At 38.7% G+C, this 15,794-nt stretch overlaps 1 protein-coding gene across 2 annotated transcripts in view; it reads right to left on the bottom strand.

The window, feature by feature from the left end:
* LOC126251546 (1-phosphatidylinositol 3-phosphate 5-kinase) overlaps window positions 1–15,794 on the bottom strand; it is a 437,758-nt gene that overhangs the window by 297,636 nt on the left and 124,328 nt on the right. For both annotated transcript variants that reach the window (XM_049952056.1, XM_049952057.1), the window contains one exon: window positions 10,412–10,573. In XM_049952056.1, the coding sequence (XP_049808013.1) occupies window positions 10,412–10,573 (162 nt within the window). The remainder of the gene's footprint in view (window positions 1–10,411; window positions 10,574–15,794) is intronic.

Here is a 15,794-nt window from a genome sequence, read left to right as displayed (position 1 = left end):
AGATTAGTGCTAAAAATCAAAACACACTTTCCTTCTTCAACATCCTCTATTACCTCCTGAAGTATACAGTTGACATTAATGACTGCTCTCTCTTGTTTACTTAGTTCAACAGTTCTTGTTGCAAAAAGTGCAGTAACTCTTCTCTTATTACCTGGCATATGAGATAGGTGAGGTTGCGGTGGTCTTCCACAACTACCGTAGGGAGTACATTTGAGAGTAGGTCACATTTATTTTGCCTGTCTGTTTTCTTTCACATTTCTTTGCTGCACTAGCCGGCTCCTGCAATATTCAGATTCACAATGTGGCAGAGTGCCAAAACCATCTGTATGTAGGATTTCATCATTGCTCCATGATGTCGGGCCCTGTTCTTCAATTGTTTTACCACTAAGCAGATTTGTTGCTCATTGTTATCAAACATTTTATTTATTTTGTCCTAGAATTGGTCCCAGATGTTGAGCTTTCCTTCATTGTTCTTGAACCACTGCTGGGCTGTGTCATCAGCAAAAGTACACATTTGCCAAATGCATCATTTCATCCCATCTGTTGTATACGTATTTGGCAAATCTGTTTTATTCCTATCAGCCATTTCATCGGATCTTGACCAGTATCCCTGGAATACGCTGATGGGTGCCTGATGTGCAGCCGACTTTCTTGCTGGTTTTGAAAGTAATTGTTATCCTGAAAATATGGTCCTTGGGAATGTACTGCATGTATTCTGGTTCCTGTCCATGTAGGTGCATGGCTTCTACACTGCCTAATTGGAGCCAGAGCGATGTAGATTTTCTGAAGTACCCAGCATCTCCACCAAACAATGCCAAGTCATAATCACACTCAAATCCAAATCCAAAAGCAGGGTCATCAATGAAGTACAAAACTTAGCTCTGAAAGCAAATTTATTACAAACACCAACGTACAGCTAATGGAGAGTGCTGCTATTTATGCAAACACAGAATAGTCCAGAGCATACAAACATAAGAAATTTTGAAAGCCTTCCAGAAATGACTAACACTAAATAATAAATAGGTGATATTGGTCAGATTTGAACTGGCGATCTGCAGTACACTAGGCAGTGATGCTAACCTCTATGTTATGCAATGCGTTCGCCCATGTTCTAGCAGTGATTAGCATTTCATCTGAAATTTTTATAGTTAGATTAAAAGGAAGGTCAGCGTTGACCATAATATTGATGTTTTATTGATAGCAGAATTGATTTTCGAACACATAGTGATCATCCTCAGTGCTGTGGTGTACAAATTAAACTCAGACACTGGTATCAAGTTATCAATAACCAAAACTGAGAAGCGATCACAATAAAGTTATTGATGACACCTTGGTTTTAACTGAAAATGACAATTTAGGACAAATTCATGATACTGTGGAAAATATAATTGGAAACCTAGGATTATGGTTTCAGCAAAATGGATTAAAACTCCATGTCACAAAAACACAATTAGTGCAGTTCAGTGCTAAATCGTCACCAGCATATCCCATAAAAATAGTGCACATGGATCAGGAAATGACTGAAGTAAGTTATGTAAAATTTCTAGGTCTAAATCTTGACAAAAATTTATATAGGAAGGCACATGTAGACTTATCAAACAAACTAAACAGCCTCGCTTATGCAATGAATGTCTTATCTGGTTCCACCCTTATGGACACCAGGAAGATAGTCTACCACAGCTAGTTTGAGACTATAATTCGATTAGGAATAATTTTCTGGGGAAACTCTACGAACATCCCGAGATTACTTACACTTCAAAAGAGAATAATAAGAAACCTGTGTTTAGTCCAAAAAAGAACATCATGTCACCCACTTACACTTCAAAAGAGAATAATAAGAAACATGTGTTTAGTCCACAAAAGAACATCATGTCACCCATTATTTATAAAATTAAAATACTAAACATTCCTTCTCTGTACATCTACGAAATTTTAATTTTCATCTATAAAAATCAAAACTCACTTGACAATTTTAATTTCAACCACAATTACAGTACTCGTCGCAGACACAGTTTCAAACTTCCCTCTCATAATTTAAAACTTTATGCTCAAACACCATTGTACACGGGATTAAAAATTTACAATAAATTAAATAACACAAATCTGTTAAATATGGAGTTTGGCAATTTGAAAAGAAAAGAAACAATACAGATTATGTATTGTATAATAAATTGTTAATATAATGTATAAATTGTATTGCAAGCTGCAAAATGACAGTAAGTGATATATATGTTATTGTTAAATTGTTTATGCATAAAAATGCAGAAATTCTTGCTAAAATATGTTAATTATTATAACCTTATTTTTTTAAGTAATTTGATGTGTCTCCAGTACAAAAATCTTTGATTTGTAACTGTACGTTATGAGATGAATAAACTACATTCTACACGCCAAACTTCATGCACCAGATTTCATGGCAATATTACATGGCAGCAACACTACATGAAAAGAGTAGATCAGATTTAGGAAGGGCTTATCCTTGACTGCTGTTAAATAAACTGCCTCAGCTCCTGTTTGTCCTATATCACTCAGTGATTCACTATTGAGGTCAATAAATCAGGGTGCAGGGCCAACAAAACATAATGTCTTTTGGTGCAGTTTGAAGTACAGCAACTTCCCTAGGATGGAGCAGAAGGTTCATTTGTGCTCAATCATGACATTATCATAACCCTATGTATTGTAATTAGAAATGAATGTGGTTAAAATGTCTGAAACATCAAAAAGAGGTTAAATACAATATTGCTTACTATTCCACTGCCTCTTCCCTCATCTCTCATCTTCATCTGCACAATCACACTGTTACACAACTTTTAAGATACTGTAAATCTGATCTTAACTTATAAAATTTTCTGTTATAACATAAATAATACAAGTAGGAGGCTAAACTAATGACAAAGGGGTATATCACTGGCTGATCACTTACAAAAAATATAGATGAGCCAGCACTCTGACATCACATAAAAAACGCCCTCCTAATATTTTGGGATCAAATCAGGCATTTCACGCAATCTTAAAATAATATCACATGAATCACATTTTCACCTAAAATAGATTGTAAATCTGCAAGTAAATTAGCCACAGCACTCTTTTCTGAATATAACTACTGTGATCTGTACACCACATACTGGAGGGTCCCTCTCACTGGAATAAGAGCCATTCTTGTTCCAAAGGTTTTGTACCTCACCAGCAAGGTGACAGTATGTGGAGTGGCAGTACACTGAACCACATTTCATTACGCACCTCCTTGGCTGCTAAATCTGCCAACTTGTTTCCAGAAATTCCCCTGTGCCCTTGTACCCAGAAAACGTGGCCTTCATGCTCGGCCTCTGTAGGTGAAGCATAGCATCCTGGATACTCTGGACTACCTCATTTGCTGGGCACAAGCATTGTGGAGAGTGAAGTGCTCCCAGGGATTTTGAAAAGATTAGGAATTTGGCCATATGAACACATCTCACCTGTTTCAGTGTCCTGAAGATTGGGTACAATTCTGCATCATACACAGTGCATTCTTTAGGTAGTAGGATCTTGAGGACACAATCGGGGAAAATGACAGAGCTGCTAAGGTGGTCCCCATGCTTACACCCATCTGTGAATACAGCTATGTAGTCACACAGCTTATTTAAAATTTTGTAACACATTCTATTAAACAAATAAGCATGAATTGCCTCTCTTATGAAAGAATCTATTTCAGTTTTATTTTATTTTATTTTAATTTTTTTAAAGCATGTGTACTAAATTTCTCTTACAGTTGTAAGGTTAATTTCTCCACCAACAACAGTATAAAGAAAAATTTAGTACACACGTTAAAAACTGAAGCATATCCATTTACAAATTAAGGCAGCTACACACTGTAACAGTTTTCCTAACTATTGTACAGAGCAAACTGGAAGGGCTATTAAAGTCAGGCGTAAGGAGAATGAAATGTGGAAACATAAATAATTCTTCTTTTGTACAGCAAAGTCTCCTAGTCTCCATGGTGTGTGTTAGAGAAGCAGCTCATGTTCAGCAAAAGTGTAACTGTACACATTTTCCCCATCTTTACTTTGCAGATGCTCTTTATAGCTTACTTTTAAAGGTTTCTAGCCTGACCTATGTAATAGTTCGAGCAATCATTATGTCTAATTTTATAATCACCAAAGTTAATGAAACAAAATTTTTTGATAATATTATGTAATTGGAAGGCAATATATCTACTCACCAAGCAGTGGCAGGAGCAAGAAGGTTATAATTAGATAAGCTTTCTGAGCCAGTGGCACCTTCTTTAGGCAAAACATATACTATCAAAGGGAGAGCCATCTGTGAAATGACACGACATATACCAGCTGTTATCTAAACACTGTTCGGCCTTTTACATTGGCATTACTACCACCAAATTATCAGTTAGGAATAATGGCCATAAGCAGAGGGTGTATCCTGGCAACACCAATATCCTGTTGCAGAGCATGAACTACAACATGACAACTGTGATCTCGGTACCTGTTTCACCACATACACCATCTGGATTCTTCCCCCAGATACCAGCTTCTCAAACTCAACAGGTGGGAACTAGTGCTACAACATGTCGTTAGTTCTCACCATCCACCTTGCCTAAATTTACATTAATTTCTTCTGTCTTAGCATTTCTATTCCTTTATTCACTCCATTTTAGTTTTCTATATCTTTCATTTCTTACCTTTTCTTTCCCCCCTCCCGCCTCTATTACATACAATGCACTTAGCTTTTCACTCTTATTAATTTATGCTTGGTGTTTAAGCAATAATCTTTATCTTGCATATTACCCTGTATTTCACCATTAAGCTCTCAGGTTTTCAAATCTCGTTCGATGCAGTCCCCAACAATCAGTCTTTCCTTCTCATCCCATGCAATGTCTCCCCTGACCCGCAGTTCTCGGAAACTTTCCCGAAATCCACCCCTTTTCCTGGACTTTTCCAGTTCTTTTCATTCACTCTCTTCCTTCACCTTGAAGCCTTCTGCCTGAAGGAGGAGCCACTGGCTCTGAAAGCTTGCTTAATTGCGACCCTCTTTTATGTGCGTTCTGCTGCCACTTGGTGAGTAGGGTTTATATCTATCCAATTAAACGATAAAGTTGGTGAAACAATCTTGTGTTCTGATTGTATTGGTTGGACTTACTGCTCTCACTTCCGGTCTTCATACCACTTTTGTCTGCATTTGAGCAATTAACAACAGTTTGTTTCTTTACAATATGATTCTTAGCCCAAGTGTTGCGTATGTGATGCTAGTGCATTAGCTTATGTTGTTGAAGCACTACTTAATGATGGCCATGTTGTTGTGAATGTTTTTAATATTATGGAGGTGAAATTTTACATTTTAGTGATGCATTTTGGCCATATCTCAACATGCCTCCATTACATCATGTAACCCAGTTAGTTTGAATAATTTTTGTATTTGTAATGAGTTGTTATTGTTCCTGTATGTATTTAACTTAACATTTATTCATTGTAAATCTGTTTAGGTTGCCACTCTTTTCCTTTTGAAGATGACATTCTTATAAACATTGAAACCATGGTCAAGATGTTTAAATAAACCCTTCACTTTGCAATTGACTGGCTGTTTATTATTTCTTCATGAAGGCAACCCATTAATTTCTGAACAAACGTATCTCTTTGATGAACACAATCATAACAGGTCTGAAATAGCAGGTGTTGAGACCACGTTTCACAGCCTGTGACTGCGAACCTACTGGTGATTGCTGAAGGAGTGACACCCACTACTATTCTCTGGCCCACCCGCGATGCATCCCCTTAGGGAGGGATTGTGTGGTGGGGAGGCGAGAAGGATATCAGTCTTTGGGGCTGTTGTCTTTCCTTCTTCAGTCTCAACATTTCTGATCTTTCTCATTTCCATTTCACTGCCCCTTATAGATGGAATTACATTTGAGTACTTAGTAACTCATAAATATATTTGTAGCTTGTATATAACAACTACTACTTGCAAGTTAGTAACCAACGAGTGGTATGTGTTATTTATGTACGCAACTACTCCCTCACCTAGTCCTTTTCTCCAATAAGGTTATCCCTGTAGTGGAGGGTACAGCACTTCAGCATCGAAGTGGCAATATGTTTAAAATGTGTTTCTGCAAACACATAAACAGAGGACTTCCCTGTACTAGGAGTTTCAGTTTCTCTACATGTGTCTGGGATCCACTGTTTCTGTGTAGTATGGAAGCCATTTTATTAGGGGGGAGGGGGGGATCCTGCCATGGTTCGGGGATTAGTTAGAAGTCTGTGGCATTGCCTCAGCCATTCTTCTCATTCCATAGTTGTCAAAGTGAAATCATTAGATCCATAAGATAGAATTAGATGTGCCAGCTCTTAAGCTTTGTGAACAATTTTCTTGTGTGTTTGACACTTCTATATCATTTTCATTGTCAGGAAAGGTTTCAGAGCAACTGATATGGCACTGACAGTGCTTTTGTGTTAACTTGAGTCTATGTCTTGAGAAGCTAGAAGTTCTATAATGTTAATAATGTTATAATGTCAATAATAATAATAATATACAAGACCTCCCGTTTAAATGGATGGATTCTGTCTTGATGCACTTTGCAAGTGCTGTTTTATTAAATGTAAGAATACAGGCAACCTTTCTCGCACATTCATCATCTACTCTTTTCATCTTTTTTGCATGTACACTTCTTGATCCCACTTTTCTTTCACTGCTTCTTTTGGAAAGTCTATAATATGCCTGCATGATACTACACCATCTTGGCTGCAGGTTGGCTGATAGGGGTTAAGGGACTAAACAACAAGGTTATCAGTCCATTGATCTAGAGGCAATTTGTCTGGAATTAGTGAAGTCCACAAAGTACGTTTCTGAGGATGAAAGGACATAGGAGAGGTAAGAACGAGGCACTGAAGGCAATATTAATGCCATAGCTGAGAAAGATTTTATAGAGAACTGTATGGATATGATTGGTACGTAGGTCGGAGCAGATGAAGGCTCTACCAGGTTCCATTCAGTGGCGAGAAAGGCCCCACCCCACATCCAACCCCTGCAATCCCAAGGGCGAAAACAGTTACAGAGCAAAGAATGTCTCCTAGTCGGCATATTCAGGACAGTAAAAGTGAGAAACCTAAAAATGTAATGAAAATCAGTTGGACCATCAGTAAAAAAAAAAAGAAAAATATTATGAGAGAAATAGGTAAAGCAGCAAGTGCGTGTCCCCGAGACTCTACATATGGAGGGAGTTGCCCGACCCAAAGCCATCTTGCATCTGCTCCAGTGTAGTCAAGGCATTACAGAGCACCATATATTCAACAGAGCTACCTCAACAATGGAAAACAGTGTATGGCAGTAAAGGAGACAAGATGAAGCAAGAGAGGGGTGAAACAGGAATCTGGCAAAGGATGTAGGGTTAGGGGTCCCCAGAGCCAGCATGCAGTGCGAGACGCCCCAACCCACCCACCCAATCCCTGCCTCAAAGGTAGCTTAAAAACTTTACACCTGAAAATAAAAAGCACTTTTACAGAGGAAACAGAGGACCAGTTCAATAATTCATGAATCGTCTGTCAATACGTGAAGCACAGAATTCAGAAGACCGTGCTTAGCATGGTGGGCCAGAAGAAGTGGGATTCCCCCAGGATCTGAACTACCATCTGTAATATTCCATAACTATAATGTGGGGAAGGCTCACTATGTAAAATAAAACCATGGATTAGCCTGGTATGACCAATGTGGAAGTGACATACGACAGTGGATTCCTTCCAGGAGCAACAGGAGGAAGAGAGCCATCCTGCGACAGTCTCCTCGGTAGTGCGGAATTTATTAGATGAGACAGTAGCCAACCAGATGTCACTCCATCTTTGAGTAAGCAGGGATCTTATTTGCACCTGCAAACCTGCATCTGGTATTGGTAAAGTGAACAGTAGGTGAGTAATCGTTCCTCTAGCCAAATGGTTGGGCACTTCATTCCCTGGGATACCCTCATCACTTGAGACACAGAGAAAGACAAACGAGCAGTCAGTATGACTAAGCTCAGTGAGAGGGTCATTAACAGCACAGATCACAGGGTGCCAAGAATAAAATTGGTCAATGCTCTGATGAATGCTTATTAACTACATATTAAAATGTGGTAAAAGGAGACCCATTTAATAAAGAGAAGGGCTCTGTTAATGGTAATCAGTTCTGCCACAAAAACACTAAATTTTCCTACCAATGACTAGTGTTTTTGAATGGTAGAGGTTTAATGGCATATCCTGTCTTATCCATGGTTTTAGAACTGTGAGTGTAAAAGACAGCAGCACCCTGAAACTGCTGAAGAACTGAATGTAACAGATGCCAAAAGGTCATGGGGTGTGACGGAGACTTTAGGACCTAGAGGTCAATCGGTCCTAATTTTTGACTTGGGCAACAACCAAGAGGGGGCGGAGGGGGAGGTGCATGAGAAAACACATGACACTCATTCCAGGGAGGAGAGGCAGGGATCCTGGCAGAGGGCTCTGAGATGCACTGGAAATGGTAAACCAACTCGAGAGTAGGTATGAGGAGGCTGATGTCACTCATATGCAAAAAGAATGGGACGTGAGTGTTGATCAGGGAACTGACAACTGGGGATTGTATGGGACACCAAGAGCTGGTTCCATCCGAACTGAAGAGGTAAGATTCACATCCCAAGACATGTGGGCAAGGAAGCAGAGAATGTTAAGCTTTTGCTTGCAACTATCTTGAGTTGATGAAGATGAGGCAGCCACGCCAGCTTCTTATCAAAATGGAAGCCTAAGAAACATTACTGTGCAACAACTTCCAAGTGCTGGGTAAACAAGTAGAGTTCTGGATCAGGTGGTCCATTGTATGATGACAAACGTGATTGACCCTTGTTTTTGCAGCAGAGAACTGGAAACCATGAGAAAGAGTCCACACAGTGGCAATCAGATGGTGCCTTAGAGCTGCCATTCAGGTGGGGCTAATGAGTGGGAGCTGCACCAAATGCAAAAGTCATCGGCGTACAGTGTAGGGGTGATCAGTGACCTCTCAAAGCTCATTGGTGGTGATGAGGAAGGGCCTGAAGTAGGTAACACGAAAAAATAAAATGTTTATCTGCATTAACAATTGTATTGTTACATTCCATCCTGGATTTTCCATTGTTTGATTTTATCTGCATTAAAATTGATTGTAGTACCATGTTCTCAAGACAAAGCAATTTTCTTCCAATATTTCACATATTCCATGTCCATAGTCTCACTTTCTCAACTTAAATTGAATAAAAGAGAGTAAGATTTTTTAAGCACTCCACACAGTAATTCTAAGTGTGAGAGGAATTTATCAGGCAAACTCTTCCATTAAGTTCCTGTCAACAAGAAATTCCCTTTCTCTAGCCGTGAAACCTACAGAGGAAATTGAGTGTAAAATAATAATGCTTACTTTTCCATGTCCACATTTTAACACGTCGACAGCTTTAAACTTCAAGAGTAATTATCAGCTTCCACTGAAAAGTGAATTCACTTCATCAGTGCACAAAACATAGGAAAATGAATTATTGCACTTGGAGCTGATGACAACTCAGTGTCTAGGATGTCAGATCATGTAGTCTATATTGTATGGCATCAACACACTTTTTAATTTCTACCCAGAAGTATGCTTATTTAAAGACCAAATTCATGTGCATCAGTAAGCTAGAAGTGTAAGGACTTCACATCTCAATGACAATGAAATGCAGTTGTTTCACACGATGATATAGCTTGACTTGCGACTATAGATCCGCGAACTTGTTAGCAGAGATTTCAAAATTATTCATTGAAACACTGTAATTTGCTTTCAACTAAAAGAATTAATTGTTAATTACTTTCATTTACTCTGTTAGCAATTCAGCATAATGTGTTTGAAAACAAAGGGACTCACACATTTGCATATTAGGAATTTTGTTAAAATTGGCTTTTAATTTTCACACTGTTTCACACCCATTACTTTCTTAAAGTGGGAACAGTTAAAAGCTGTGAAGAGAAATAATTTATAAAGAAAGTAATTTCTTAAAAGTAGTTCATTAATAGAGAGTTTTACAAAAATTCCTTTTTATGGCTTTTTAGAGTAACAGAAACGAAAAAATACCGGAAATAAAATCATCAGTTTTGTATAAATATAACTGGTTCTGTGTCTGTTTTGTTTTTATGGTGCAACTGTGCTCAGTCTTTTTTCTGATAATACAAAAGTTAGTCAAGAGCATGGGTTCTTACTGGCTTTTCTTTTTCTGTTATTATCTTCCACACTTCCCAATGCACTTCTGTTGTGCCTTTTTTGTCTCAAACAATAAAAATGAAAACTCACAATATAGCATAATTTTGTTTTTTGTGTTCCCCCTGAGCAGTCAGTCTAATCATTCCATTTATATTCAATGGTTTTGAGAACACGGTTAGCCAAAGGAAGAAAAGAGAAAAACTGTTCACATTAAGATACTTACTGTCTTATATCCATATTGTCAATATCATTCTTAGTATCAGGTTTTACCATGTCTACAATTCGTGAAATGAGAGGAAGTATAATATCAGTCCAAGATTGGGACAAGCCTTCTGAATTCAGCAACTGCCTCAGAAGACTAGATTCAAGGTGGCTGTAAGCATTCCTAGAAATAAGAAGACCAGTCAGGTTATTAACAGAGAAGATGAACCAAACACAACAATTAAAACATATTCTGGTAATTAATATCGCAATGAGACTATAACTGTCCCACTGATCTCAAACATAATATCTGAATTGACGAACAAACTAAACAATAAATGTTTCAGGACTGCTAATTTATATAAACTTCAAACAATACAGGAGAAACTACATGTAAATTTATACAAAATTCAAATAATATAGGAGAAACTACTCAAAAAACCTATGGAAAATAGGAATGTTCACCTAAATCATGAAATAAAATCAAATAGGGTCCTTGGAGTTTTTCACAGTGGCATGCTTCAATAAAATCTTCTCGGTTTGAAAGCCATGTCACTTCCAATATACACACTCGAGCTTTCCGTAGCTGTCTCCCAGGGTTGGCATAGTTTTCTGCTCATATAGATTAAATCCAGTGTCTGAAACTTCCAGACAGGATCTGATTGACACTTTTGCATTAGGTAAGTTGGGCAGTTCCTAACAGCTTTGTACCGCCATCGAACCGAGTGATATCAAATGGCACAAGCATCCAACATGTCTGAAACTGCTGCTCTTGCATCCCCACAAGCTTCAAGACTCCATACTTGCTTTTGTTCAATGTCCAAAGCCCACCCCCACACCCTGCTAAGTGTGTACCCCTGGTCTCTGTTAAAACTGTTGTTGATTATTCTCTTTTTGGCCACTTCTTTTATAACAGAATCCCAATATGATGATGATTGATCTAAAACTCTCTTCCTTTTAAATGGTATTTTATATCCATTTTCTACGCTATGTTTAGCCATGACTGTCTTCTCAAGCTCCCTTTGTTTAATATGTAATGAGTGCTTTGGCCAAACCAGCCACAGTATGAACAGTTTGACCTATGTCAATGTTACCAAATTCACAGGGAAACTTGAAAAGATAAGAGTTTTGGCTCAAATAGCATAATATTGGGAGTCTGTTACACATACATCACTTGGTTCCAAGAGTTCTGAAACCTATACAGAAAACTGGAGTACAGATCAACGTAAACATCATTTCCACCCTTTTTATTGGTCATGAAAACCACACATTGCATGTTGTACCAGCACACAGCGAGATCTTCAGAGGTGGTGGTCCAGATTGCTGCACACACCAGTACCTCTAATACCCAGTAGCACATGTTCTTGCATTGATGCATGCCTGCATTCACCGTGGCATACTATCCACAACTTCATCGAGGCACTGTTGGTCCAGATTGTCCCACTCCTCAATGGTGATTCAGCATACTGTATTTACTTGAATCTAAACTGCACTTTTTTCTGGTTTTTGTAATCCAAAAAACCACCTGTGGCTTAGAATTGAGTGCAAAGTAAGGAGAAGTTCTGAAAAAATGTTGGTAGGTGGTGCCACAACTAACTTCTGCCGTCAAATATATGTAGCGCTACACAGGCATGCTTTGCATGCACAAAGATAAATACTGGTGCCAAAACTTCTGCGTCAGTAAATAAATTAAAAAAAAAAGAAAAAAAAAAAAAAAAAAAGGTGGAAGACGAGCTTTTTTTCCTCCGCCCCGAGTTTTGACCACTGCATTTTCATACATTATCCATCAAAGTAAATACAAATTACGTATTGTTCATCTTCAAATGTTGCAGCGTTTCAGTATACTACGAAAATCCGACTGGCAAGACTGTTAGGGACGTTTGTCAATATGGCCAACTCTACGTTCTGAATTTTTTCCTACCTGTGAAAAGAGATGGCTGCTAATAGGAACTTTTATGAATTGTGAATCACATGCAGTATTCTCTTCACCATAAGAATAATACGATTATAAACATTTTGCCACGTATTCTTTCGTGTTTGCTGCTATCTCATTTAATTTTGTCTGCCTAATAAACTACGAAACTAGAGTGAGACAGCAGCAAATGCGGAAGAATATACATATCATGTCATGTCATGTCATGTCATGTCTATATTCATATTATTCTTATGTGTAATAGTGATACAGTCAGAAATGAAGCACGACAATTAACTAGATTTTTAAATCTAAGATGACTAATTTCTGTGCAGAATGTAATGTACTAAAGAGGCGTCTGCAAAGATTTTCAAACGGAGAAAAATTTCGCTAAACTCTCGTTCAGAACATCTTCTATCATAAGCAGTCTATTATTTGGTTCTTGTTGATCATTATCAAAGAAAGCAGCAACGTAAGTAACAACAAATAGCAGTCTCTTGCCATTGTTTCGCTAATGAGACGATCCCCCCCCCCCCCTCTCTCTCTCTCATTTTATTTATTTATTTTTAAAAAAAGCGGTGGTAGGACACACAAAAGCAAGCCATGCCGCAAGCGGCGACAGGCCGTAAACACTCATTATCAGAATGCGACAGACAATGCATGATCAAAGAAAAATAAGCAATCAATTCAAACCAGACGAAGCATGTGAAAAAGGAAGGCTACCCGTATAAATACGGACGGAGCACTTGACACATAGCAATGGCTACCTGGTAAAGCTTAACTGCTAAGCTTATGTCTCGAACCAAACTACTGTAGCTGTATCGTCATTAATTCGACCTAAATTGTGTCTCATATTACAATGGACCAACTTTGTTTCGATTTGGAGATGCGGCCTAAAACTTTTCTCTCCCCTTGAATTTCGAGTCTCAAATTTCAGGTGCGGCTTAAGATTCGGGAAATTTTTTTTTCCTTGATTTCGAGTCTCATTTTTCAGGTGCGGCTTAGATTCGAGTAAATACGGTAGATCCCTCAGAGTGGTTGGTGGGTCATATTGTCCATGAACAGCCCTTTTCAATCCATCCCAGGCATGTTCAATAGGGTTCGTGTCTGGAGAACATGCTGGCCACTCTACTTGAGCAATGTTGTTATCCTGAAGGAAGTCATTCACAAGATGTGCATGATGGTGGCAGGAAATGTTGTCCACGAAGACGAATGCGTCGCCAACATGCTGCCGATATGGTTGCACTATCAGTCAGAGGATGGCATTCACATATTGTACAGCTGTTACGGCACCTTCCATGACCACCAGCAGCGTATGTCAGCACCACACAATGCCACCCCAAAATAGCAGGGAACCTCCACCTTGCTGCACTTGCTGGACAGTGTGTCTAAGGCATTCAGCCTGATCGGGCTGCCTCCAAACATGTCTCCAATGATTGTCTAGCTGAAGGCATATGCGACACTCATCTGTAAAGAGAATGTGATACCAATCCTGAGTGGTCCATTTGGCATGTTGGGCCCATCTGCACCGCACTGCATGGTGTCATGGTTGGAAAGATGAACCTCGCCAAGGATGCTGGGAGTGAAATTGCGCATCATGCAGCCTATTGCGCACAGTTTGAGTCATTACGCGACATCCTATGGCTGCACGAAAAGCATTATACAACATGATGGCGTTGCTGTCAGGGTTCCATAATCTGTAGGTAGCAGTCATCCACTGCAGTAGTAGCCCTTGGGTGGTCTGTGCGAGGCATGTCACTGACAGTTCCTGTCTCTCTGCACCTCCTCCATGTCCGAAGAATATCGCTTTGGTTCACTCTGAGACACCTGCACACTTCCCTAGTTGACAGCCCTTCCTGGCACAAAGTAACAATGCAGGCATGATCGAACTGTGGTATTGACATTCTAGGCATGGTTGAACTATAGATAATACGAGCCATGTAACTCCTTCCTGGTGGAGTGACTGGAACTGATCAGCTGTCTGACACCCTCTGTCTAATAAGCACTGCTCATGCATGGTTGTTTACATCTTTGGGCAGGTTTAGTGACATCTCTGAACAGTCAAAGGGACTGTGTCTGTGATACAATATCCACAGTCAATGTCTATCTTCAGGAGTTCTGGGAACCGGGGTGATGCAAATGTTTTTTATGTGTGTAAAAAAGTGGCCAAAATTAGAACTCACAGCAAGGATTTTAACAGAGACCAGGGCTATTCACTCAGTAGGGCATGGGGGCAGGATTTGGACTCTGAGTGAAAGCAAAGAACGAAGCTCAATGCTTGTAGAGGTGCGGGAGCAATAGTTCCAAATGCGTTTGTGTCATGTGATGTCACTCAATTCAGTGGCAGGATGGAGCTATTAGCTGCTGCCCAATTTACCTTCCATGCATGTGTCACTCTGGCCCTCTCTGGATGATTCTAGGTGTTGCCATTGCATCTATATAAGCAGAACACTGTGCTAGCCTTGGCAGTTACAGATGTGAACTTCCGATGACAATGGTGGAGACAGCTATAGAGAACTCAAGTGTTTTGGTCGGAGTGACATGGGTTGTAAACCAAGAAAATTTTGTTAATATCAAATAGTGCAAGATTAATGGGCATTACAAAAATAAAATTAAAGAAAAATGTTGATTCTGGGGGTTCCAGAATTTCCTACCCAAGGCCAAATCTGGACTTGTGTCTATTTTTTATCTGTCATCTTAATTCTTCCAATTTAAACAGATAGTAAGATGACACTCTTCCTCAATTTCACAAAAGAGGAAAATATAGTAGCCATCAATTGAAATGTAGTCACTATCTCAGACATTACCACTATTATTACTGTCATCATTTAAAGCCTGATAACAAAATAAAGACCTTTCAGATAAGTGAAAATTACCATTGTTGTAATATATTCCACTTACAACCAGATTTCATCCTAAAACAAAATTGTGCCATTGAGGAAAAAGTTAACAATGTTTGCCTATTTTCATATTTACAGTAGAATTACATGAAAAACACACATCCTATACAACAGTGTTTCACAAATAACTTCTTGTGGGCAAAAGGGAGTAAGAGATAAACACATTAGTTTTATTCTATATGAAACTCCAATCCAAGAAGATTTATTTAACCATTTTTAATCCCCCCCACATACCACTTTACACTATATTATGATACTTGTTTTACTTCGCTACCAAACAGCACTGTAACTGGCGAAAAAGAGTAAAATTCAGTTTTTAAATAAGAAATCCTATTTTAATTGCATGATATGATTTTACATGAAAAACAAACCCATAAAAATAAATTCTATGGAACTGCATTTCTTGAGAAGTGCATTAGTCATTTGCTTTACTTGCTGTGCACCACAAATGAACTTCACACAGCATATAGCCACAGAATGTATTAATCTTCATCAGCACACTAAGTGTTTCAAAGAGATCTAAAATTATTACTGTCCTCTTGATGACAAAGTATAATCTTTCAGTGGAAATTCATTGCATTTGCTTGTGGCAT

The sequence above is a fragment of the Schistocerca nitens genome, chromosome 4 (assembly GCF_023898315.1).
Source record: "Schistocerca nitens isolate TAMUIC-IGC-003100 chromosome 4, iqSchNite1.1, whole genome shotgun sequence".
NCBI classification, from domain to species: domain Eukaryota; kingdom Metazoa; phylum Arthropoda; class Insecta; order Orthoptera; family Acrididae; genus Schistocerca; species Schistocerca nitens.
This window is presented reverse-complemented; position numbering and strand designations above follow the sequence as displayed.